Consider the following 25,442-nt stretch of genomic DNA (forward strand, 5'->3'; position numbering starts at 1 on the left):
GTCCAGTCTTTTTGTGCCACAGGGAGCCTTGGTCAGGAAAGAGACCTGAAGCTTCCTTGCTGAGTGGGTCTGGTTTGGCACATAGTCAGTTTCATGTGCTGAGCTGGTAGGGAAGACCTGCTTTGGCCCGGAGCACGGCTCTCCCAGGTCCCGCAGGCGATGGGAAGAAGGAAAGTGGTTGGAGTCTCTCATTTCTTTGTTCATCCATTCACGCATTCTAGAAGCACTTCCTGAGCTCCTCCCCCAGGCCTGGCCCTTGGGTACTGCCCACTGGGCTTAGCTTGCATGGATGCATCCAGAAGTTCTCCAGATCCTCTCCCATGGTCTAGCTCCCTGCAGCCTGCCTTGCCTGTCTTTGGGTGGCAGCTGGGAGTTCCCAAACGGAAGCAACAGAGTGGGTGATGAGGCCAAACATGGGCTGGCCCTGAATTGAAAGGGTGGAAGGAGAGGCCTAGAGTTGGGAAGGGAGGGAGAGTCTCAGCTCAGTGGATAAACAAGGGTTTCTAAGGTCAGATCCTCTGAGCTGGGCTCTGCCAGTTTCTGCTCTGTGAAACCATCCTTTTCCCAGGGGATCTTAAGAAATCCTGGAAAGAGGATTTGAGACTTGGACTCGGGTCCTGACCCCGTTGCCCACTGACTGTGGGGCCCTGGGCAGGTTACTTAACCTTCCTGCACATGAATTTTTCCATTTGTAACATAGAGCCTCCCCTCCTGTGCAGGCTGGCATGACAGGGTCTCGGCACAGTGCCTTGTAGAGAGACCACCATCAGCTCCAGGCAGCTAAGTGTACATAGAGATCACACACATACTCAACCCTTTTCCAGAATCACCTCTCCTCGCAGTTCACAAAGCACTCTGAGTTCCAAAGATTTCAGGTAACTTGCCCAAGACCACACAGCTAAGAAGAGACAGGCTGACTCATTGCCTCTGCCTCCTCATGTGTACAAAGGGAATAACCAGATCTATTTTGCCAAGTTATTAGAAGCATTCAGTGTGATGATACCTGGGAACCTTTTGGCTCTGTCTTGGTCCCCAGGGAAGCCTTAGGTAGATGGTCGTCTTCCTAAACATGATGAGGCCTGCCCTCCTTGGAGAGATTAGATCAGGGTCATTTGGTTGGATGTTGCCAGAAGTCACTCCACAGTCCTTGCCCTGAAACAACAGAACAGGATGTGGTTGGAAGGACTCCTGCTGCTCACCCTGGCTGCCTGTTCAGAGAGGCACCCTCTCCATGCTCATGGTCTGCCTGACCGCGCAGGTGCTTCCTCGTTGGGCTCATCGTCACCTACAGTTATTCTGTGTGCCTGTCATCTTCTTCCCCACTAGAACGTGAGCTCTGTCACCAAGGAAATGATCCTTTTTATCTTGTCACTGCACATACCTGGCCTGTGTGCATGTGTGCGTGCTCAGTCATGTCTGACTCTTTACGACCCCATGAACTGTAGCCCGCCAGGCTCCTGTGTCCATGGCATTTCCCAGGCAAGAATACTGGAGTGGGTTGCCATTTCCAGGGGATCTTCCCGACCCAGGGATCCGAACCTGTGTCTCCTGCATTGCAGGCAGATTCACTGAGCCACCTGGGAAGCACCTCCCTATTAATACCTAATTGGCAGGAGGGGAAGGTTGTCAGGCCTGAGGATTAAATAAGCCCAGATTTCCCAGAAGTTAGGACTGGTATCACCAGCCCCAGATAATGTTGAACCACTAGTGGGATCATGATTTTCCTCTTAATTCTCTCTCTGTCCTTCTGGTAACATTTAGGAGAAAGTTTTCATTCAGTTCTGCTATTTAATACCTTCCTAACCCTACTTCCGTCTATGGGGTCACACAGAGTTGGACACGACTGAAGTGACTTAGCAGCAGCAGCAGCAGCAACCCTTACTTGCTGAACATTTAAACTAAAAGAGGAGGTCTTAAGCTTCAACCATTTGGCAGGCCACGATGCCAAGCAAGGGTTTAACTTTGCTTTTTAGTGGGTTTGTTTTCATTGTATATCTATTTTTTACATTTATTTGAGGCTAGAAATTCTGAGTTTCCTTCTGATGATGATAAAAGGTAATGATAAATTTTCTTCCTAAAGTACACTTATTTTTCAGAGGCAGTGCATCTAAAGGAAAACTGTTAGCAAGTGATAAATAATATGAGTTGGCCAATCTGGCAAAAAATCTTTAGGTGGTTTTGGAATGACTGCAATGTGGGAGGTACCAAGTGAAATCTTCACTGAACTTTAGGTGATTCTGAGAAAAGATACTGTAGAGTCCGGGAGGAACATTCCTTGGATGTCTTTTGATAAAGTCAGAAGAACAGGTCTTGGGCAGTGGCTGGACCACACAGTGTGATGAGAGGCAGAGGAAGCAGCCATAAGTTTTTGTAGTGAACTAGAGGCCCAACCCCGGAGAAGGCAATGGCAAGCCACTCCAGTACTCTTGCCTAGAAAATCCCATGGATGGAGGAGCCTGGTAGGCTGCAGTCCGTGGGGTCACTAAGAGTCGGACATAACTGAGCAAATTCACTTTCACTTTTCACTTTCACACGTTGGAGAAGGAAATGGCAACCCACTCCAGTGTTCTTGCCTGGAGAATCCCAGGGACGGGGAAGACTGGTGGGCTTCCGTCTATGGGGTCACACAGAGTCGGACACGACTGAAGTGACTTAGCAGCAGCAGAGGCCCAACCCTCCCCAGCTGGATGCCTGTGCCCCTGGAACACTCCCTCCCTCAGAAGACACAGACCAGGGAGGACAGAATGTCACAGTCAGCGGCTGGGGCACCCCTTAAAATGGACAGAACCCCTATCTCAGTCCTTGTAGGACCCAGAGCATTCCACACTTGGCCTCTCTGGAGTGAGGAGTCCGGTGAAGTGGAGATTATAAGCTTCTTTTTCCTTGCCACTTCTCCAAGCATGGCAGGGTATCAAAGGCTGGGTGGGGCTGGGGGAGGTGCATTTGCAAAAGTAAAGAAAAAAAGCCAAAGCCCTGCTTTCAAGCACTGCTAGTTCCTGCTCTGCATATTCCGAGGCCTTGAGGGTCCCTGTCAAGCCAGGTTCTTGCCTGGCTGGGACATGAGCCTTCCCCAGCCAGCCCCCCACTTAATGGAACTCTATAATTCTTCATTTCCTGGATGCATGTCGGGTTATGCAAGTGGCACACAGCTGGCATTTCTCACTCGCTTTTTGGCATTTCCCAATTTTATAGGACACTAACCTGGCTTTTTTTTTTATGATAAAGCCCCAGAGTTCCAAGGTTTAATATCCTCGGTGTTAGATTCACAAAGTACTTGGAAGTTAGAGATTGCCTGCGGCTGGAGTTTGATGGAGCTGCAACTTGTCACTGGGCGTGTGATTTATTTGTTCAAGGGAAGGGGAAAGCACAGAGGGCAATTAAGTGGGTTTTGAGTTTTGAGAAATCAGGGATGCTGAGAAGTAAGTGAGGAGGAGGAGCAGCTCAGGGGTTGTAAATCCCTTCTGACAGAACCCAGTGTTTTTAAAATAATAGCTGACTTTAAAACCAGCTAAAATCAGGCAGAACTGAGGACAGTTCCCACCCAGCTGTCTCTTTTATCTGGAGGATCAGCACTGGGGGAAGGCAGACACCTCTAGATGCTCTCTAGGGTCCGGCCATATGGCCTGGGCTGTGCGATCAGCGTACTGCACTGGTCCTGCCTCAGGGCCTTTGCACCTGCTTGCCCCTTAGCCTGGAGGCCTTGTCTCCCAGATTTCCACACAGTGGCTTATTTCTTTTGTCTCAGCATGCCATTGCCTGGAGCAGCTTTTCCTGAGTGTCCTAGCCCAGAAGGTTCCCAGCTCCACCATGTTTTCCCTAGTAAGTCCGTTCATTCTGTTCATAGCACTCATTCCTCTCCGAACAGGTCATCAGTTTGCTGCCTTACTTGTTTATCAGCTAAATTCTCCTCATCCCGGCAGGCCCAGATGAAGATGGGCCCGCCTCACTCACTGTATGTGTTACGCCTAGAACACTACCAGGTCCACATGGCCCTCACTAAAGGGATTGTGTTGTGAACTTAATGATCTCTGGGTCTCAGTAAAACAAGATTGACTTGAATGGCAGGTTTCAAAGTGGGGTCCCCAGGCCACCCGCATTATTAATAGCGTCACCTGGGAACTTGTCAGAAAAGCACAGCCTCAGGGCTCACCCTGGACTTCCAGAATCTCTTGTGGGTGGTAACAGCCATCTTTGTTTTCCCAAGCCCTTCCAGGGGAATTCTCATGCATGCTCAAGTTTGTTGGCCACTGCCCCAGTGCTTAAATACCTGTGAGGTCCAGGCAAGTGGTGTCACTGCAAGAAGTGGAACAGGTGTGGCCAAGGAGACCCTACGCGCCCTGTCGAGGGACATTCAAATGTAAGACCAAGCCTGCCCAGAAGTCCAACACCCCTTCCTTCCTAAAAGGACCAATTGTTACTTTCATCCAGAGCCCCTTAGAATTCCCAAAAAAAGCCCACAAACAAAACAAGCCAAGAAAGGTAAAGATACAGGCCCCTGAGAAGGTGTTTTTGTTTGGTTGGATGTGATGTGCATGCTCTGGTGGGGATCCCACACCCAGAAACCCTGGAAGAGGAGGCCTGGCCATGGGAGGCACCCGGAGCATCGCATCTCTCCATCTTTCAGAAGCTTTTGTATGTTGGGAGGACAGCAGCAGCCAGGTAGGCTAAACCTCCCCTTGTGGCACGTACAGTCCGAAGGGAGAGACAGCCCGTAATCAAAGACTCCAGCTGACCCATGTGGAATGGCAACCACAACAAGGGCTGCAAAGATGGAGTTCCCGGTGCCACAGGGGCTGACGGGAGGAGGGACCTCGCTGGGGAGGCTTCTGAGGCCAGATGGGGAGAGCGTCGCAGGCCAAAAAGATGAGCTGGCGGGCAGCAGCCCTGGGTTAGGCCACTGTGGCTGGAGCTCCATGAGCAAAGGGGTGAGCTGTCTGCAGGGGCCAGACTCTGCAAGATCTTTGGGCGCTGGAGGAGTCAGGTCTGTGTCCCCTGTTGGGCAGTGGGGAGCCATTGTAGCAGGGGAGTGACCTGGTCAGCTTTGCATTTTGAAGCTGCCACTCAAAAGTTCTGGATGGAAAATTAATTGGGAGAGGCAGAGTGGCCATGAGGGGCGCCCTAGTCATCCAGACAGGAGAGCGTTATTATTAGAGGTAATATTAGAATATTATTAGACATAATAATATGAGAAATAATATTAACATTATTAGGCATGATTTGAGCCATGTTCACGTACACATTCTGGCCAGTTGCTGGGCTGAGCACTGTACTTCCGTGATCCCATTTCCCCCTCATACCCAATCTGCGACACTACTTACTACCCCTGAGTAAGTCAGTTGCTGCAGTAAGATTACCACCAACTCAGTGGCTTGGAACAACGAAAACATATAGCGCTGAAGGTTGGAAGCCCAAAATGGGTCTCACAGGGTTACAATCAGGGCTTGGACAGAGCTGCATTCTGTTCGGGGAGGGGGTCCTTGGGGAGAACCCACCCCTTGCCTTTTCCAGCTTCTCTTGGCTGCCTGCATCCCTTGGCTTGCAGCCCCTTCTCCATCCCCACAGCCAGCAAAGACTGGTTGAGTCCTTCTCACATCACATCACTCAGCCTCCTCTACCGTCCTCATCCTCCGATCTCCCTCTGCCTCTCCTTTGTTTCCCAATTCACTTGCCACCTTCTCTAGCTCAACTCTTGCCTTCCTTTTACAAGGACCCTTGTGATGACATGTTGGGCCCACCCTGATCCTCCAGGGTAGTCTCCCCACCTCAAGAACCTTAATTTAATCACAGCTACAGAATCCCTTTTGCGTGTAAATATTCTTTCTGCATACATGCTCCATAGTGTCTGACTCTGTGACTCCATGAACTGTAGTCTGCCAGGCTCCTCTGTCCATGGAATTTTCCAGGCAGGAATACTGGAGTGGATTGCCATTTCCTTCCCCAGGGGATCTTGACCCAGGGATCTAACCCCTGTCACCTGCATCTGCCATGTCTTCTGCATTGGCAGGTGGATTCTTTACCACTGTGCCACCAGGGAAGCCTGAGGATATCTTTGGGGGACTGTTACTGAGTTGGCCACAGTTCCTGGTGGGCTGCCATCTATGGGGTCACACAGAGTCAGACACGACTGAAGTGACTTAGCAGCAGCAGCAGTGAAGGGAACACAGGTGAGCCACAGTGAGTCCCCAAGGCGTGTGGGCTTAGAGGGGGCAGAGTTGGGCTGGGAGCTGGTCTGTCAGTCTTCAGAGGTTGCCCCCCACCCCCACTCCCCAGCATTCACACTGGCCTGGCTTCCTGGCTTTGATGGTGAGGAGTTTGTGGGAGAGAAAGGAAACAGCTGCCACGGCGTTCAGATTTCTTTCCCAGCCACTGTTTAGGCAGAATGAGCCAGTTTGAACAGAGGCCCTTGGAGAGAAACCCACTAGATGGTTTTATCTGATCACTTTTGACAAGCCTCTTTTAGGCCGGTTTATAATAAAAAACCTTACACTTGCCTCACCAAAGGTTTACTGTGTCACCTGGGATGTAGGATTAAAGACAGCCTTCTATGAGATGCCTGGGGCCAGGGCTGGGAGGGACAGTGACCTGTAGATAAATAAGATGGGAAATTCCAAGTCCATGCTCCTCTTCTCAGAAGAACACGATCTTTGTTGCAGAGAGAGATGCTGTGTGTACACTAGTTCTTGAGCCTATGCCCCAGAAGCTAGAGAGGTTCTAAATATATCCGTAAGCCACCAAAACACCTTCTCTTGACCTCCAGACTAACTCTGCTGCCAAGTTCGCTGGACCTCATTAATCGTCATTGCTATCGGTGATGTTCATAGCGATATTACAGCCACCATTTACTGAGGGCCTATGATGTGCTGGAGTCTGAAAAAAATTGTTAAGACTCAAAAGATGGGAGTTAAGAACATGAACCCTGGAGCCAGCCTGCTTGGGTTCAAATCCCAGGTCGGCTTCACCTCTCTGACCTCATCTGTAGAAATGGGGCCAATCCCGAACTTGGTGAAGTCAAAGATGCCATTGACTAGAATGTGTGCCATTTCTTCCTTGTACTCCGGAGAAAGGCAGTGCCGTGAAACTGTCACCTGTCCACGAATGCAGAACGCATTCTGATTTCAAAGATGCTCATTACAATGTGAGGAAATGCCCATTGGAATCAATGAAACACCAAGAGAGTACCCACCTCCTGGGTTCTTAGGCTTAGACTGGTGTCGGGCACATAAAAAGGGCTCAGCCCGTGTTAGCTGATATTGTTACTATTGTCCCCATTTTACACATGAGGCAGCCGAGGCTGAAGTCACTTCCCAAGGTCACCCAACAAGCAGTAAATGGTCGAGTTGGAATTTGGATTCCCTCAGCCCTGTGTCTCTTTCGTGGCCCCCGCATCGCGTCCAGCACCTGGGCACCCGCACCATGGGTGCCGTGGTTGTGTGTCCCTGACACACAAGGTGTGTATCCCTTCTGGGTGTCTGCGTCCTCACCTGTAAGAGGTGGGTGACAACGTGGACCCTGCAGAGATGCTAGGAGGATGCTGGGGGTGAGATAGGTCCCACACGTGCTCAGAAAACCATCCCACCCTCCCTTCCCTTCCCCACCGCGCATCCACAGGTGGCTTTTAGGGCACTGGCGTTAGCCACAGAAATCCCATGCTCAGAGCAGTTGCCGCGGATACTTGGACTGACCTGCCTGGACTGCTGGAGCCTCAGCCACTCGTACGCCTGCCTAATGCCTGTTCCTGCTCAGAGCTCAGCCCTCACCCTACACCTGCTCTCACTCAGCCACCTATACTCACCCGAGCAGGCACAGCCCTGCACCCCCCTTTCCCCTGGAGGTACTGCCCCTCTGGACTGTGTGAAGCATTTGGGAGTGGATACCAGGGGTGTCGATATTGGCTGAGATTTTGTTTCAACACCATGTATTAATGGTTCATCCTTTCCTGATTTTTTAAAATTTATTTTTCTTTGGAAGATAATTGCTTTACAGTATTGTATTGGTCTCTGCCATACATCAACGTGAATCAGCCATAGGTATCCATATGTCCCCTCCTTCTTGAATCTCTCTCCTTCTCACCTCCTGCCCCATCCTACCCCTCTTGGTTGTCACAGAGTACCTGATTTGACCTCCCTGTGTCATACAGCAAATTCCCACTGGCTATCTATTTTGTATATGGTAATGTGTATGTTTCCATACTATTCTCTCAATCCATCCCACCCTCTCCTTCCCCCACTGTATCCAGCAGTCTCTTCTCTATGTCTGTGTTTCTATTGCTGCCCTGCAAATGGGTTCATCAGTGCCATCTTTCTAGATTCCGTATAAATGTGCTAATATGCGACATTTGTTTTTCTCTTCCTGACTTATTTCACTCTGTATAATAGGCTATAGGTTCATCTCCCTCATTAGAACTGATTCAAATGTGTTCTTTTTCATGGCTGAGTAATATTCCATTGTACGTATGTACCGCAACTTCTTTATCCGTTCACCTGTTGATAGACATCTAGGTTGCTTCCATGTCTTAGCTATTGTAAATAGTGCTGCAGCGAACATTGGGGTACATGTGTCCCTTTCAATTTTGGTTTTCTTGGGGGTATATGCCCAGTAATCACTGATTTTTTTTTTAATTGGAGGCTAATTATTTTACAATATTATATTGGTTGGTTTTGCCATACATCGACGTGAATCCGTCCCAGGTGTACATGAGTTCCCCCTCCCGAACCCCCCTCCCACCTCCCTCCTCCCCTTATCCTCCCTCTGGGTCATCCCCGCATACCAGCCCCGAGCATCCTATAACATGCATCGACCCTGAACTGGCGATTCATTTCACATATGATAATATACATGTTTCAATGCCATTCACCCAAACCATCTCACCCTCACGTCTCCCACAGAGTCCCAAAGACTGTTCTATACATCTGTGTCTCTTTTGCTGTCTCGTATACAGGGTTATCATTTGCATCTTTCTAAATTCCATATATATGCGTTAGTATACTGTATTGGTGTTATTCTTTCTGGCTTACTTCACTCTGTATAATAGGCTCCAGTTTCATCCACCTCATTAGAACTGGTTCAAATGCATTCTTTTTAATGGCTGAGTAATACTCCATTGTGTATATGTACCAAAGCTTTCTTATCCATTCATCTGCAGATCGACATCTAGGTTGCTTCCATGTCCTGGCTATTTTTTTAAGTATATTTTTTTGGAAGGATAATGTACCTACCACAGTGTTCATATCCTAAGAGCACAGTCTGATGAATTTTCACTAAACGCACATCCATATAACCGACATCCACATCAAAATATAGAGCATCACCTGCCCCCAGCACCTCTCATGCCCTTTCCAGCGTCCCCATGAAAGGTCACCACTGTGCTAACTTGTAGCACATAAACCAGTTTTGTTTGCTTTTGGACTTCATATAAATGGAATCATTCAGTGTTTGTGTGGCTTCTTTTGCTCAGCATTTGTTTAAGAACTTCATGTCTTTTGCAGTTAGAAATAGTTTGCTTATTAATAACCCAGTATGAATATATTTTGTTCCATGGATATGTCATCATTTTTCTGTTGGTGGACATGTGGGTAGGTTCCAGTTTGGGGCTAATATGAATGGACTGCTATTAACATTCTACAATATTCTGGTACATTCTGGTACATGTCTGTAGGTCAATGTGAGTATCCACGCCTGCTGGGTACACGCTTAGGGAAGGAATTGCTGGTCCTGGCTTATTTGTATATTTCACTTTAGTGGCTGTGCCAAGCTGTGATCTTACCAATTGATATCCTACCAGCCTGTGTGTGTGAATGTGTGTGTGTGTGTGTGTGTGTGTGTGTGTGTGTGTCCAGGGGGCTCCAGATGCCATAAGGTGGTGTGTGTGTGTTCAGGGGGCTCCAGATGCCCTAAGGTGGAAGGAGAAGCACAGACTTTAGCAGCTGCTGCTGGAAAGGAGGATGTGAGCAGGGGAAAGGAGACAGGGATGGACGTTTGAATCCTGCAACTTCTACACAATCACCCTGAGAATCTAGGAGTCTCGGAGCCTGTTGCAGTTGTTCACTGTGCTGTCTACAGTGGGGACGTATAATATTCCTTCTGGGCTCTGGCGGGTAATCAGCGTAGGTGACTATGCAGGAACAGCGTCTCTGGGCGAGGGAATCCACCCACGTCTCCACCATCCTGAATCCTTAAATGTCACTTCGGTCTAATTGGCTGTGCAGCCACTCCCCCCTCCTCCACCTCGCCACCAGCAGCCACAGCAAACGCACTACCAGAGACAGCAAGAGGGGACAGCCCTGAGTCACCGTGGCTGTCACCCACCGACACACTGGGCAACCGTGGACAGGAGAGCCGGCCTCTCTGTGAGTCAGCTACCCTGGGAATCTCACCTCAAGCAGGTGAAGAAACCAACGTTAGTCAAAGATCATGAGTGATTATACGTACCATGATGAGCCAGTGGATGGATAGGTATATAATATGTGGATAGACCAATGCGACGTGGGTATAAATATATAATTCTTATATATATTTAATGCACACAAGTATGTGTATGTGTGTTCACCATTTTATTGATCATTTACCACCTCTCGTAATAGCCAGCATTTCAGGAATAGTGACTGTATTAGGCATGGAGAATTGCCTACACCCTGACACACCCAATTTCATGTGATTCTCCTAAGAAGCCTTATAAAAACAAAATCTGTATTGACCCCATCTTACAGATAATGAAACTGAGGCTCGGAGAGGTTAACTCTCCTGCCCAGGGTCACAGCCACCGACAGACAAACCACGGTTCTAACCCAGTCTGACACTAGGCCCCTGTTCTAACCTCTGTGGACACCAATGAGAGAGATCTTTCTCTTATTCAGTCCTCATACTAACTTTGTGGCTAGGCCTCCTTAGTTCCTTCGATAGATGAGGAACCTGAGGCCCAGAGAGGTTAGGTAACCCACTGAAAGACACAAAGACACATGGTAGGGGAAGAGCAGAGCCCTTCTGATACCAAAGTTCTGGCTATAACCACATGATCTCAGCTAATTCTGGCCACAGCAGGGCTTGGTAACTACTAAAGGAATGAACACAATGCCAAGAACATTTTAGCAGTCAAGTCACAGATTAAAAGAGGAATTCGTGCCATCATTTTGACTCAGAAAATGAACATTCCTAGTGTCCTTCCTTCTTCTTTCAGCCAGTAGTGGATGCAGTGAGTGCGATGTGGTCCTAGGGGCTCAGGGTGCCATGGTGAACCTAGAGCTCACTCATTCTCTCATCCTTTTGCCTGTTCATCGAGTGTGTGGTCTGTGTGCACCAGGAATCGTGCTCATTGCAGAGGAAACGGATGGATGAACATGCCAGCGATTGAATGAGGTGTTACTGTCACCGGATAATGCCCTTTCTCATCTTGTCATTCACCTTGAACCGCTGGTCCTCAAAATGAACTCAGTGAGGCTGAAAACAGTTTGAAAATCCTCTGTCCAGACAGGCATCTGGTTTGGGGGAGTGTTACTGGTGTTTCCATGCCCCTGTCCAAAGGCTTGAATACATTATTCACTTAGTACACATCAGCGATGGTTTACCTGGTCTTTCGGCACTGTCCCCACACACCATGGCTCCTGGCAATTGATGGCAACTGGGATGAGGGGCCAGCAGAGTGCCGTCTGGGTGCTGCCTGTGGACGGCCACACACAAGTTATCAGTTTTGAGCAGATTTTCACCTGGGAGAGCCTGGGTTAGACAGTACGTGGCATCCCTGCTTCTGGGCTAGGCTAGACTCTAAAGGTATCCTTGGATACCAAGGGAGGCAGGGGGAAGCTGGTGAAGAGCCTGAAGAACCCCAAAGAACTTGCTCCCAGACCCGCATCCCAGAACCAGAATCATGGTCCAGTAGCAGGCTTAAAATCTCAGGGGCATAACAGTGGCGTGTCCACACACGCCCCACCCTCTGTGTGTCACTCTTTTTGTGTGTGCCCCACAGCTTGCAGGATCTTGGTTCCCCAACCAGGGATCAAACCTGGGTCCTGGCAGTGAAAGCGCCAAGTCCTAACCACTGGACCACTTGAGAATTCCCTCTGGGTGTCGCTTTTAATAGCTGTTGTGGGTGGCCCTTATCTTAACAACTGCCAACCATTAATTTTGTTCTTTTGTTTTCCAGCCTCTGTAAGGGCCGGACACTCTATTCTGTGGTGAGAGATGCCAAGATCGTCTTGGATGTCAACAAAACGAGGCAGATTGCCCAAGAAATTGTGAAGGTACCATAGGGTCTGGGGCCTCCTCCCTGAACCTCAGAAAGACTGGCCCCATCCTGAGACTCATGGTCTGACTTCAGACCAACAGTTTGGGCTTAAAAGAAATTAAACTTGACCTGAATGATACCAGGCCGTGTGTGTGTAACAGTTTTGCTAAAACAGCCATTAGAGACAGTCAACCAATGTTTGGTTTCCTTTTGGTGTCCCATCATCAGGATAACTGGGTGTGTGGCTTCTCATTACTAGAATTCCTTACCCCCTGAATCCTTGAATTCCCATGAATGTAAACCATCTCTCTCCATAGCTGCTGGGGAACTATCAAATTGTTGGGTGTTGTTTGGGATTAGAACAAACGAGAACATCCTGTGTTTTCTGGTGGGTACCTCGTGACTCTGTTGTATTCAGGTTTTTATTCTCCACTGGATGTGTTAGGACTGAACTTCAAAAAAAGAAATAAAACTGTGACTGCTCGTTAAGGCAAAAATAGAAATCTAGGTATTTCACCCTTGAGCCTGACCTCCTGTAAGCCCTTCTCCATGTTCTTGATTATCGCCTCACGATATGTCTCTTGAGGAACACAAGTGAATTTCTGCAGTGGTGTGGAATAAGATCTAAGGGATTCCTTTCCCTTGGGGGCCCTCTTTTCAGATTTGGCCCTGCCCCTTTCCCTCGGGGGAGATCTTCCCTTGCTTCTTTTTCAGGAAGCAGAAGCACTTAGATGGAGATGGTTTTGCTATGATCTGAGGCTGGTGGGAGATTTCTGCCTTGGGGACCCTGCCTGTTCCCACTTGCCATGCCTTCTCCACCCTACTTGCAAGCCTGGGTGTTTGGGCCCCAGGTCTGCAGTTGTTCAGCATGTGTGGTCTCAGTGGAAAGGCAGGGCGTGTGAACTGTGACCCCAGGCCAGGCTACAGTGAGCACAGAGGTGTCCTTGTCTCCTGCAGGGCATGGGCTATCTCCACGCCAAGGGGATCCTACACAAGGACCTCAAGTCCAAGAATGTCTTCTATGACAACGGCAAAGTGGTGATCACAGACTTCGGGCTCTTCAGCATTTCTGGGGTGCTGCAGGCTGGCAGGTGAGTGCTGGTTGGAAGGGCCCTGAGGGGTTCTCGAGAGGTGACGGTCAGGGAATAGGAAGTCACCCAAATGGCTTTAGTGACCTAGACATGATGCTGGACCTGAGATTGCTTAACCGAGGGGCGAGGCTGCTATGCCTGTGGTGCAATGCTGGTGCCCAGGTCAGGCTCTGAGTCCCATGGGGCCTATCTTGGAAGTGGTACCTTTGAATGGACACAGAGCTTCCTTCAGTCCTGCAACACCCTTGCCCTTGAATTTCACCCGAGGACTCTCTCCTTACTCCAAGCACGCACATGGAAGTTGGACTTACACAAGCAACCTTGCTCATTTTTCATATGAATTCCTTCATTTCAGTGCAGCTGGAGTGTAGTTGAGAGCAAGAGATTTAAAGGCAGACCCACCCAGGGCCTAGTGTGGCTTGGCCACTCATTAACTGTGCCTTCACATTCCTGCAAGAAAAATGATGGGTATGATGATACCTACGGGTCTTTATGAGGGTAGAATAAGATAGCACACAGCGAGTGTCCAACACAGCACCTGGAGCACATCAAGCAGTGCAAACAATAGCCACTGTGGAGCTGTTCTAATTAGTATGAATTTGCATATACCTCCCCAGTATCACCCAGGAGGATCATTAACTATTGTTAAGTAATTAAATCTCAGCCACCACTCACCCTGGAGCAAGCTGCCTTGAGCTGACCAGTGAAGAAACAGCCGGGATCCCAAATAAACAACACATAATTCCGAAGGTCTGCCCTTTGTAACTTTTAATTTGGAGAGTTGTGCTCGCGTCCGCGCACGTGTGCACACACACACACACACACACACACACTTTAAACCCAGTGTGTTTTCTCTGATCACGCCTCTGTAACAAATGGTGTGCCTCTCCAGAAAGACAGCTTTGCACCCCCGCTCCAGGCTTCTCTATTTGTACTCCTGTTTCAGCTGATTTGGGGAATCTTTGATCTCTTTGAGGTATGCCCCAGGAGCCCCAATACTCCTCCTGGCACAGTGAATTTTCTTCATGCTCTATAGTACTTTGAATCTCGGTCAGACCATCTGAAATTTGGCGAAACCTGATCTTGCTGTTCTTTGTGATGCAGTAACAATCAGAAGCTTAAGGGTTTGTTTGTTTTCAGATATTACTTTACCCAAAGAGACTCATCTTCCAAAATGATCTATAATGCCTCAAATAAGAAAATAAGGAGACAGGAAATTAATAGATAGATGGAGAGGGTCATCAAGGCAGAACCGAAGAAGCCAGGAACTCACTGAGGTTCCAGTTTCCTGGTTGGGGAATAGCTGTTTCCATCACCCCAAGGCCAAGGGAAGAGAAAGCAGTCGGTGATGTCACTATGAACCTAAGTACTTTGTGTCGAGACACGAAGAGGCTCAGCAGGTGTCTTTTTTAACCTAGCTCAAGGCTCTTTAAAAAAAAAATCAGGTTCTTCCCTCCCGGTGGCAGGTCCACACTCATCCTCCTGGCCAGTGGCTTTTCTCCCAAGTGGGGGAAAGCGGGGCAGGGCCTCTGCTTTTTTTCCCATTAGATTCATGATTTTCTGAAGCCATAGACTGAAGGAAAAGCACAGGGAAATGGAATGACCTTCAGCTTATTCATGGAGGCCCCATGTCAACCGGAAGAGAGGTCAAATCAAGGGCAAGATGGCTTCTGGCCTTGTCCCCTGGTTAGCACCCCGCCTCCAACACAAACCTAGTTAGTGTCACAGGAGGCCAGGGAACCCTCAGTAACACCTCCCCACCAGAGACCCCCTTCACTTGGCTACCCAGGTGGAGCCATCAGTGACTTCCTGTGCTTTTTTCCCTGTTGCTGGGAAAATAGGGCTTAATTCAGAACTTTGCTCCCAAATGGTGCCATGGAATTCTTGTAGGATTGTGGTTAGGAGTCTAGTTGCTGGAGTTTGAAAGATTAGCAATCCAACAGAACTTAGTTCTTTCACTTTTTATCTCTGTGGCTTTGCGAGGGTCACTTAAGCTTTGGGGGCTTCCCAGGTGGTTCAGTGGTGAAGAATCTGCCTGCCAGTGCCAGAGACACAGCTTTGATCCCTGGGTGGGGAAGATCCCCTGGAAAAGGAAATGGCAACCCACTCCAGTATTCTTGCCTGGAGAATCCCATGGACAAACTTGCCTGGAGGGCTACAGTCTATGCGGTCGCCAAGAGTCAGATACAATTCAGCAGCTGAGCACACACACACATTTAAACATGTGGAGGCTATTTCCTCACCCATAGAACAGCGCTGATACCCAGTTGATTATGCGCGCCTGAGAATTAAATGCGCTGAACTCCTGGTATACAGTAGGTACTCAGCAGGAGTTACTTGCTTTCCTGCCCTTCCCTCAATTAAAATTAGACCTTGGGGCATCCACAGTGCTCCGTGCCCAGAAAGGGGAGATAAGCCAGGCCTGGGGCAAGGGTGGGGGTCACAGTAAAAGTGAGCACATTCTGGACATCCAGACAGACGCCAGGGCTTCCCTGAGCCCATCCCCAGCATTGCCTTGTCTACAGTTGTTCTGCCATCATCCAGAAAAGGTGTCATTTAAGATGCCAGTGCTATCATGCCAGCCGCCTGTAGTGATACCCATAATGAAGACAATTTGGGTTGGTCACTGATAGGCCCATCACCAGGGGAGCAGGACACCCCAGGGTGTCTGTGCCAGGCCTGTGTCCCAGCCCCCTGCCAGGCATGTACCTACATCCACCCCAGGATGATGGTTATTGAGTGACCCAGCCTTACTGTTCCAAAGCTCCACTGCCCCAGCAAGTCAGGAGGAGGCAGAAGGGGCTGTTGAGTAAGATGCGAACTGACAGGTTTGCCCTTCTGACAGCAGCATCCCACCCTACACAGCCTGGTCATGCCAGGAGAAGGGCAGCTGGCCCAGGACACGACCCCTCTCTCTTGGATGACATTCTTACTTTGGACTCTAACCTCCATTCCATTTCTGAGTCCTCAAGGCGCAAAAACATCCACAGGGAATAATGATGTCCAGGAGTCGTGTAGCCCTGGCAGCTGACCCTACCCTTCTCCTTTTCATTCTTGCACCAGTCATCTGGAGTCCAAGTTCATGTGTTCATTTCACAGATGGGAATGTGGAAACTCAAGTCTGTTCAAGGACACACAGCTAGTAAGCAACAGATGGGTCCTTAAACCCCTGCAGGTGTCCCTGATTCTAGAAGCAAGAACTCATTGGACCCTGCAAACTCATGGTTTGTTTTATTTTAATGAATGGATTTGAGTCCTATTTTCTGGCAGAGGATGTGTTCTATCAGGTCAGCCAATACACATGTTCCCAACTGAGGTTCAAGGAGAGGCTGCTATGCAGTCTTGTTTTGGCTCTCGCTTGGAGATGACCAGGGGATGGACACAGGTGGTGTAGTGCAGGGCAAGAAGCTCCAGCTCTGGGGCCAGTTGGATGGGTTTTGCAATTCTGCCCCCCTGGTAGAAGGGCAGCCTCAGAGCAAGTCACTTAATACTTCTGAGCCCCATTTTCTCTTGTGCAAAATAAACTAGACTAGGATGAGTAAGTTGTTTTTAGGATTTAAGATTAATGTACATGAGACACTTGCGTGCATGTGTGTATATTGTATATCTCCTCCAGGAGTATTAACTCAGTCAGTTCCGTCTCTCAGTCGTGTCTGACTCTTTGTGACCCCAAGGACGGCAGCATGCCAGGCTTCCCTGTCCATCACCAACTCCTGGAGCTTGCTCAAATTCATGTCCGTTGAGTCGGTGATGCCATCCAACCATCTCATCCTGGCACCCCCTTCTCCTTCTGCCTTCAGTCTTTCCCAGCATCAGGGTCTTTTCTAGTGAGTCAGCTCTTCGCATCAGGTGCAAAGTATTGGAGCTTCAGCTTCAGCATCAGTCCTTCCAATGACTACTCAGGGTTGATTTCCTTTAGGATGGACTGGTTTGCTCTCAGTATTCACTAATGCAGTGTTTACTGAGGCTCTGTGTAGAACATAAATGCCATGAATAACGAGGACCAGCTCTATTTGTTCAATGAAGATGGAGGAGGGGGTGCCTCAGTGGTGAAGGAACAGGATGACGGTTGGAGTGTTGAATGTCTCTCTCCAGACCATCCTGTCTTGTACCTCCCACTGGGTCTTGGCCTCAAGTACAAGGTCAGGCAGTGCCTGATGGGGAGCACAGGGCAGGGGAGAAACAGAAGAAAGCCAGCAGACGTGGTCCAGGGACTTGCAGTCAGTGATGGAAGACCATCCTCTCTGGGCTGTGAAGCAGGGCTCACTCTGTGCTTCACTTCTCCAGGCGCGATGACAAGCTGCGTATCCAGAACGGCTGGCTGTGCCACTTGGCCCCAGAGATCATCCGCCAGCTATCTCCCGACACAGAGGAGGACAAGCTCCCCTTCTCCAAACACTCAGACGTCTTTGCACTTGGGTAGGTGGCCCAACCCAGGCTCTTCAGAGCCCCAGCCTGGGCAGAGGGGCACTTCCCTTTTGGAAGGGACAAGGCGTCTATCTGAAGATTTCTGGGTGAAATTATGGGGGGAGGGGTCTGAGTGGGCTGTAGTAGAGAGACCATAGCAAACCTCCACGCCTGGTTTCTAACTGATGATGCGAACATGGCAAACTGCCTGTCTCACTCATTCATTCATGCAATAGCTTTGTACTGGGTGCTTAGTATTAATGAATTGTCAAAAACTTAGTGGCTTAAAAAGACATTTATGATATCAAGTTTCTGTGGCCAGGAGTTTGGGAGTGGTTATGAGCTGGTTCAGCGTCTCACATGAGGTCACATTCAAGATGTTGACCAGGGCTGCAGTCTCATCTAATGGTTAGACAGCTGAGGATCTGTTACCAAGGTGACCACTCACATGGCTGTTGGCAGGAGGCCTCAGGTCCTCACCACACAGGCCTTTCCACAGGCTCAGCGGCAAGAAGCTGCACTGCCTTTATGACCTGGTCATAGAAATTATATATAGTCACTTCTACCATACTCTGTTTGTTAGAACCAAGTCAGTAAATCAAGGTGAGGAGAATTAAGCTCTATTTTTTTTTTTATAAAAAGGAGTATCAATTTGCAGACATTTTAAAACCACCATAGGTTCCCTATTCTCTCTTGTCTAATGGAATACAGACAAGGAAACAGTTGTTTTTACAAAATTCCATGATAAATGCTATGATGAGGATAAGCTCAGGACTGTGGGAAGAAAGGGGAAACTAAATCCAGTCTGGGAGATCAGAGAGGGCTTCCTGGAGGAAGGGACTCCTGAGCCTGTGTTAAAGACTGAATATAAGTAGTCCAGGTGAGGTTAAGGTAATGTGTTCCAGATAGAAGGAACACATGAAAAGGAGCAAGGGTGGCAAGGAACAGATTGTCCACCATGGAGGAACACACTGGGGAGCAGGGCAGGGGGAGGAAAGAGAGCCGATGGATGAAGAATCAGGGGGAAAATGAGACTAAGGTGGTGCGATGAAAGCCTAGAGAGGAAAGAAGGCACTCTGCAGGGACTTAGAGGCTGAGTTAAGAAGTTTTCATCTTCAGGGCACTAGGGAGCCACTGGTGGTTATTAAGCAGGAGAATGACGTAATCACATGTTGAGTTTTAGAATAATCTCTACTGTGTCAAAAAACAGAAAGGAGGAGGACAGATGGGGCCAGGTGACCAATGCAAGAGGAGACCCTGAAATTCTGCACCGAATCAGTGCCAGGGGAATGAAAGCTGGGATTGGACATAAGAAGCAGGATTTGGGGAGTGGAAGTGACTGTTGGTTTAAATGTGGGTGGTGCCAGTATCTTCCCAAAACAACTGTGGGGAGAGTAGTATCCTTTGCCAAAGTAGAGACCCTGCCTGGGGGGCGGAGGCGGGGTGTACCAGGAAGGCAAAGAAAGCAGCTCTGGACACAGTGAGTGTGAGCCTCCTTGGAGTCAGCCGATGGAAGCAACCAGAAAGCAGCTGAATCTACACATTTGAAGTCTGGAGACAAGAGCATAGGACTCATCAGCAAAGACAGAGTAACTGCAGCCGTGAGAGAAAATGAGTTGTCTTTGAAAGTACAGAGGAGGGAGAGAGGCTCCAGGGCACTGTCCTAAGGTGCAGATCCTGGCACTCTGAAAAGATCCACCAGGAGCCTCATCTTACCTTGACCGTGGCAGGGCGGTTGCAAAGACTGGCAGAGATGATGCTAGGGAAGCTGTTTGGGAAAGCTGGAGGCACGCAGATTTGTGAAGTTAGATTTTAGCACACCAGGAGACGGTACAGAGACCATCTTCCGCGGAGAAGCACCCCCACTGTGTCCTGTCCATAAATGGGGGTGGGGGCGGCATTGACTGGCACATCAGGATCCTCGCCATCTGTCATCTGGACCCCTTTAAAGGCTGTTACTTGTTCCAGCTAGTTTATGCCCAGGTCTTTATCTAGTTAAATATTGTTATCTGAAACCAAATTGCAGTAATTAAGTTGGTATATTTTAGTATCAATTTAGCGAAAGAAAAAAAAATGTAATTAACACAATGTACCAAAGTAAGTAATTGGTTTTCCACTGGAGTTTTAATCTTGAGCAATGTTTTCCCCCTTAAAGCAAGTTTCTCTTGAAAGTTAGGTTTGAAAGGAAGTTTTAATGAGACCTTTATTCCTGACACTGCTGAATTCCGAGGGACCTGGCGCTCTTGGTTTCCTGCCAATTAGGTGCATCTTGTTGCTTGGGAACCTCATGCTGGGGCATGACTTGGAACAAAAATGGATTTTTAAAAGTGTGTGGAGCACCGTGTTAAGCTTGTCATGGGCACTGTCTCAGGGCATCTTCAGAAATACAACTTTGAAGCAGGTACCATCATTCCCAATTGACAGACGAGGAAGCTGAGGTTCCGAGTGGCTCAGTGACTTGCCTTCCAGTAATTAACCATGGAGCTGGGAATCAGACTTGGCTTATCCTGACACCACAGTTGGAGCTTTTAACCACAGAGCCCCCAATGGGCTTGAGAGTCATTTCACCACTCAAAGCCCTACTTCCCTCAGCCACAAATCAAAGTTAATAAAATCACTGTGATATTCTAAGGACTGAATGAGAAGACATCTGTAAGGCACCCAGCACAGAGCCAGGCTTCCAATAGTCTCCCTTCCCCAATTCACACGAGCAGGGCCTCCACTCTGTGCCCCTGTCACCAGGCCCCAACCACCAACTACAGGGTTGCCCTATAGGACAGTGTGTAGGTTTCTCAGTAGAGCAGGATGGCCAATGGTGTGATTATGTGGTCAGATGGTCTCAACTCTGGCTATGACCTCTCACAAGCTGTGTGACCCTCTCCTGAGCCTCAGTTTCCCCAGCTGTGAAATGGGGCTGATAAGAGCACTTCTTCTTTTCAAATATAGGTTTTTAACCTTTTTCCAGTATGATGAGGCCAGTAGATAAGGAAACAACTTACCATTGGATAGTTTGTTATTCACAGCTCCCAAAAGGAGGGGGCACACTGTCCCATGCAGGGCTCATGGGGAAGCACCAGGGTCAGTCAAGAGGCAGAAGGAGCAGGAAGAGAATATAGGCAAGAGCCATTATTGTGGTTTCCCCGGGAAGGAATGGATGAGGCAGGGTAAGCAGATTTAAGATTGGCTGGTTTGACTAACTTCAGTGGGCACAGGGTCTGAGAGCTGTCTTAAGTAGGACAGGGGAATACCAGACCTGGATGTGAGAGCCTGATAGAGGAGATGCAGGACAGAGCTTTGGATTGGTTGGTTTGCATGTGAAAATCACCACTTACAGATCAGCCCTTTACTGTCTCTAGAAATTGGCTGGCCCTGAGAGGGGCAGATCCTCCAGGGTCAGCAAGACCCCAGATATCAAAGCATCAGAATAAAAAGGCTTGCTTAATACACCTCCTCCATAATCATAGTAAATACAAAGGGCTTAGATTAGTGTCCAGCACAGAGTGAAAACTCAGTAATGTTACTGTTTATGATGATGATGACTAGAACCATCCAGCACCTTAACTTGAGAACTTCCTGGCCACCTGCAGGAACACCTGCAGCCCAACACCTGAGCATCACCACCCCTGCCTGCCCCAGATGGATGAGGTTAGCAGGGGAGAGAGGATGCTGAGAGTTGGGCCCCTAGAAATAGCTGGTTTGATATAGCCCTCTATTAGCTTAGTTAGTAAAGAACCTGCCTGCAGTGCAGGTAGACCCTGGTTCGATTCCTGGGTCAGGAAGATCCGCTGGAGAAAAGGATAGGCTACCTACTCCAGTATTCTTGGGCTTCCCTTGTGGCTCAGCTGGTAAAGAATCTGCCTGCAATGTGAGGGACCTGGGTTCGATCCCTGGGTTGGGAAGATCCCCTGGAGAAGGGAAAGGCTACCCACTCCAGTATTCTGACCTGGGGAATACCATGGACTGTATAGCCCATGGGGTTGCAAAGAGTCGGACATGATTTTCACTTTTCATCATTAAAAAGGATGACCGAGTGCTCTATATTCTTTAAAGCAAATTTACATAAATTATCTTAGGTTAGAGGAAAGATCATTTCCTAGCATTGTTTCAGATATTTCCTGAGTTGGGGAATCTTAGTGAGTTGAGACCTATCCCACGGTCCAACTCAGTGATAGCCCGGCATGCTCTGAACACCCCTACGGCATCCACCGTGGTCCTCACTGCTGCCCACACCTCTCCCAGCATCCCTTCAGCACCACCCAGCCCACCTCCCCATCCATCCCATATGTGCTGCTCTCTGAAGCAAGCAGTGGTTTCTTCAGTCATTACCATATCATGATGTATGAAACGGAGATGATAACATAGTTGATCCCTCTAGAATAATCCCAGCATTGAGTTGTTCTGACATTCAGCCTCCCAGATAAACATTCTTCCACTGCAGTTTTATCATCATTCTCATTTGGCAGGTAAGGAAACCTGGATTCAGAAGGGAAGCAACCCACCCAATGACATACTCCTAGCATAGAACAGAATCAGGACTTGAACCCTTCAAGGCAATCTGACCTTCAGATCTTTATTTTTTCTTTCCATTATTTCACAGGGAGGTTTCTTCTTAGAAAACACAAATACAGAAAAAAATATGTCCTTTCTATCACTGAGAAAAGACAATTTGCTAATATTTTGCTGTGTCATTATTAATTCTCTTTATACCTATATACATATGGGTATACATATATCAATTGTGTATTATTATTTTACATTATTATATATATGTCAATATGTATATAATGGTTTTTAAAAGTGTAACATATCTAATATAGTTTTCTGCCATGCGTTTTTTCACTTAAATTTATATATTTAGCATTTTTATGTCAGCAAAATTTCTTTGAAATTCCTAATAATAATAATAAAGTATTCCATTTCATTTTAATGATTTACCATCATCCCTATAACCAGTTCTTGTTGAATAGTTTTGTTATTGATACTTTTTTCAGTGTCCTATATAATGGTGTATAGAAGATCCTTATAAACGAATTTTTATGTCCCTCATTTTCTCCTTAGAATAGTTTTCTAAAATTACAGAATTGGGCCAGAGATCCTAGCCATATTATATTAAACTGTTCAGTTTATATCTTTTGATTCATTTTAATTCAGGCACCAGAGAAGATATCCTGGGATAAGCATGACTTCTAAGACATCATGAAAGCTTAAAGTACATCTTAGGTAGCAAAACAGCTGTCCTGTGTGGCAGAAACTCAGGGGCCAGTGTGATTAGCCAGCAGGCTGACTGGGTGGGTGTGTGTTGATAAGGGGACACAGAGTTTCAGGTGACATATCACCCCAGCATTCCCTTAACAATGTCTGCCCACAGGACTATCTGGTATGAACTCCATGCCAGGGAGTGGCCTTTCAAGACTCAACCAGCAGAGGCAATAATCTGGCAAATGGGCACAGGCATGAAACCCAACCTCAGCCAGATCGGCATGGGAAAAGAAATCTCGGTAAGTCCCAGGATGGTGCCAGGTCTGGGAGACGAAGGGAGAAGTAGACACAGTTCTAGGCACTCCTTTTCCCACAAATTAAGGTTGCAAATGCTTCCCTGGAGGGTGATGAAAACGCCGGCCCACAGCCTTGCCAGATAATGATTTGGAACTTCGAAGGCAAAGCTTTCAAACTATGCCTGCAATTCAGGTTCCTACCATCAGGGTGCAGTACACTTGACCAGATTTTTCCTAGCAAGGGATTGCTGAAGCTAGTAGAACCAATGAATCCCTCTTTTTCTGTTATTTTTTAAAGATATACATTAAACTAGCACCAGTATCAATTATTCTAATTTTATTTAAATCTACATAAAAAGTTTAAGGCATCATCCAACTCAGAACAAGATACACAAAAACACAGAATCCCGAGTGTAAATTAATAATCAACCTCTGAAACACATGAGGAAGAATCCTCTGCTGATCAGAAAATAGGTGAATCAGGGAATGTGTAATTATCTGTTTGTTTTTTTTTTTTTAAGGATTACCTGTCTCTAGATTTCCTTTCTCAGGTGAGGTGATCACTGGTAGAGTAATTTTGCCCTCTGAGACTTTCAGAGGCACTTATAGTATTAGATGTGGATAGAAGCCTCAGGATCTTCCTCCTCCCTTTTGAAAAAACTGCCAAGAGACTCCTTGGGGAGCACTATTAATTTCAGTGTTTCCCATATCTTCTATAATAGGATTTACCTAGTTTGCTGTATAGGCTCAAAAAGTGGATAAGTAAAATGATGGATGATGCATGGATAAATAATGCATGGCTGGATGATAGAGGAAATGTAAATACATGAGTTGAGGTGGATAAATGGATAAATGCACAATAGGTGAACGCATGATGGATGGATGGATGGATGATAGTGGAATCTGAAAGTGGAACAAATGGGTAGACAGATCCAATGAGATGCCAAGGAGTAATCAGCAGTTACTATTTACATTAAATCGCCACATTGGTTCCTTTTAGGACATTCTTCTCTTCTGCTGGGCCTTTGAACAAGAAGAGAGACCTACCTTCACCAAGCTCATGGACATGCTGGAGAAACTGCCAAAGCGAAACCGCCGCCTGTCTCACCCTGGACATTTCTGGAAGTCTGCAGAGTAAGTGTTCCTTCCCCCTTAGCATCTCTTCCCACTGCACTCTCTCCTGTGGCTTTTGTCACCTTTTGGCTCCCCACTCCCAACCCCTCTGCCAACCATCTCCTTTCTGTGTACCCACCTCCCTCCCCTACACAACAGCCTTCCCCACTGCGTTTCTGTTCAGGGGAGTCTCCTCTGGAATCTGGGTCCTAGAGGTGTCCACACAGGGCACAGATCCCAGTGACTACCATGGATATCTCATTGCCCATCTCTTCCTGATGAAAGTTGACACCCCAGTGAATCTGAGCATCACATGGTGAAGTGGTACCCTGAACCCACCAAGCCCTACATGTCAGCTATTCATCAAAGTACAAAAGTCCTGGGGAGTACCTATTTCATGGATGATAAACGTGTATGTGTTGTCTCTGCCCTATTCCTGTACTGATGGCAGGCATGACTAATCTCACCGCACAGTTGCCATCACTCGGTGATACTCATCAGCAGTTACTTAGAATCAGCGCATTGATACCTTCCCTGGCCATTCCAGATTTGGTCTAACTCCTTTTACACATGGAGATACTGTGGCCCACAGAGACATTCAGCAGCTCACCCCCATCTGCATGGGGTGTGGGTGATAGAACTGGGGACACAGGTCAGGCTCCAGTTCTGTAATTTAGAATTTGCTCTCCCCACAACTTCAGCCCCTACAGACTCCTCACTCACACTCATCTGGCTTTGAGACGGTTCTTCCAGTGGTGTGGTCCTTCCAGAAGCCACCTGGGTCAGCAGTGGATTGGGGGAGCGCTTGGCTAAAGTAGGCTGAGGATCTGGCCCTCTCTCGGGCTTTGTAATCTGCAGAAGGGACCAACCAAGAGTTCTCAGCTTCAGCCGACATGATCCAAGGAGTTGAGCAGCTAACTCACAACTCGCCCCTGGGGTCTTGGGTGGGCCCTTCCACGGCTCAGATGCCAGAGGAGCTGGCATTTCTAGAATCCTCTCACATGGCGAGTTGAAGGCAAGACTGGGGCAAGCCTGTGTTCCAGAGCAATGCATCTCAAAATTTAATACACATTCATATTACCCAAGGGCTTTGTTAAAATGCAAATTTTCATTCTGCTA

The 25,442-nt window shown here is 47.9% G+C and overlaps 1 protein-coding gene across 1 annotated transcript in view; it reads left to right on the forward strand.

Moving 5' to 3' along the window:
* The window catches only part of KSR2 (kinase suppressor of ras 2), a 427,400-nt gene extending 403,052 nt beyond the window's left edge, over positions 1–24,348 (forward strand). The window contains exons 15-19 of the mRNA XM_088827840.1: positions 12,137–12,233; positions 13,175–13,308; positions 17,596–17,727; positions 23,084–23,213; positions 24,211–24,348. Of these exons, the coding sequence (XP_088683966.1) occupies positions 12,137–12,233; positions 13,175–13,308; positions 17,596–17,727; positions 23,084–23,213; positions 24,211–24,348 (631 nt within the window). The remainder of the gene's footprint in view (positions 1–12,136; positions 12,234–13,174; positions 13,309–17,595; positions 17,728–23,083; positions 23,214–24,210) is intronic.
* Positions 24,349–25,442: the final 1,094 nt, after the last annotated feature.

This window comes from Moschus berezovskii, chromosome 19 (assembly GCF_049115385.1).
Source record: "Moschus berezovskii isolate FMDL1 chromosome 19, NW_MosBer_1.0, whole genome shotgun sequence".
In the NCBI taxonomy this organism is placed as follows: domain Eukaryota; kingdom Metazoa; phylum Chordata; class Mammalia; order Artiodactyla; family Moschidae; genus Moschus; species Moschus berezovskii.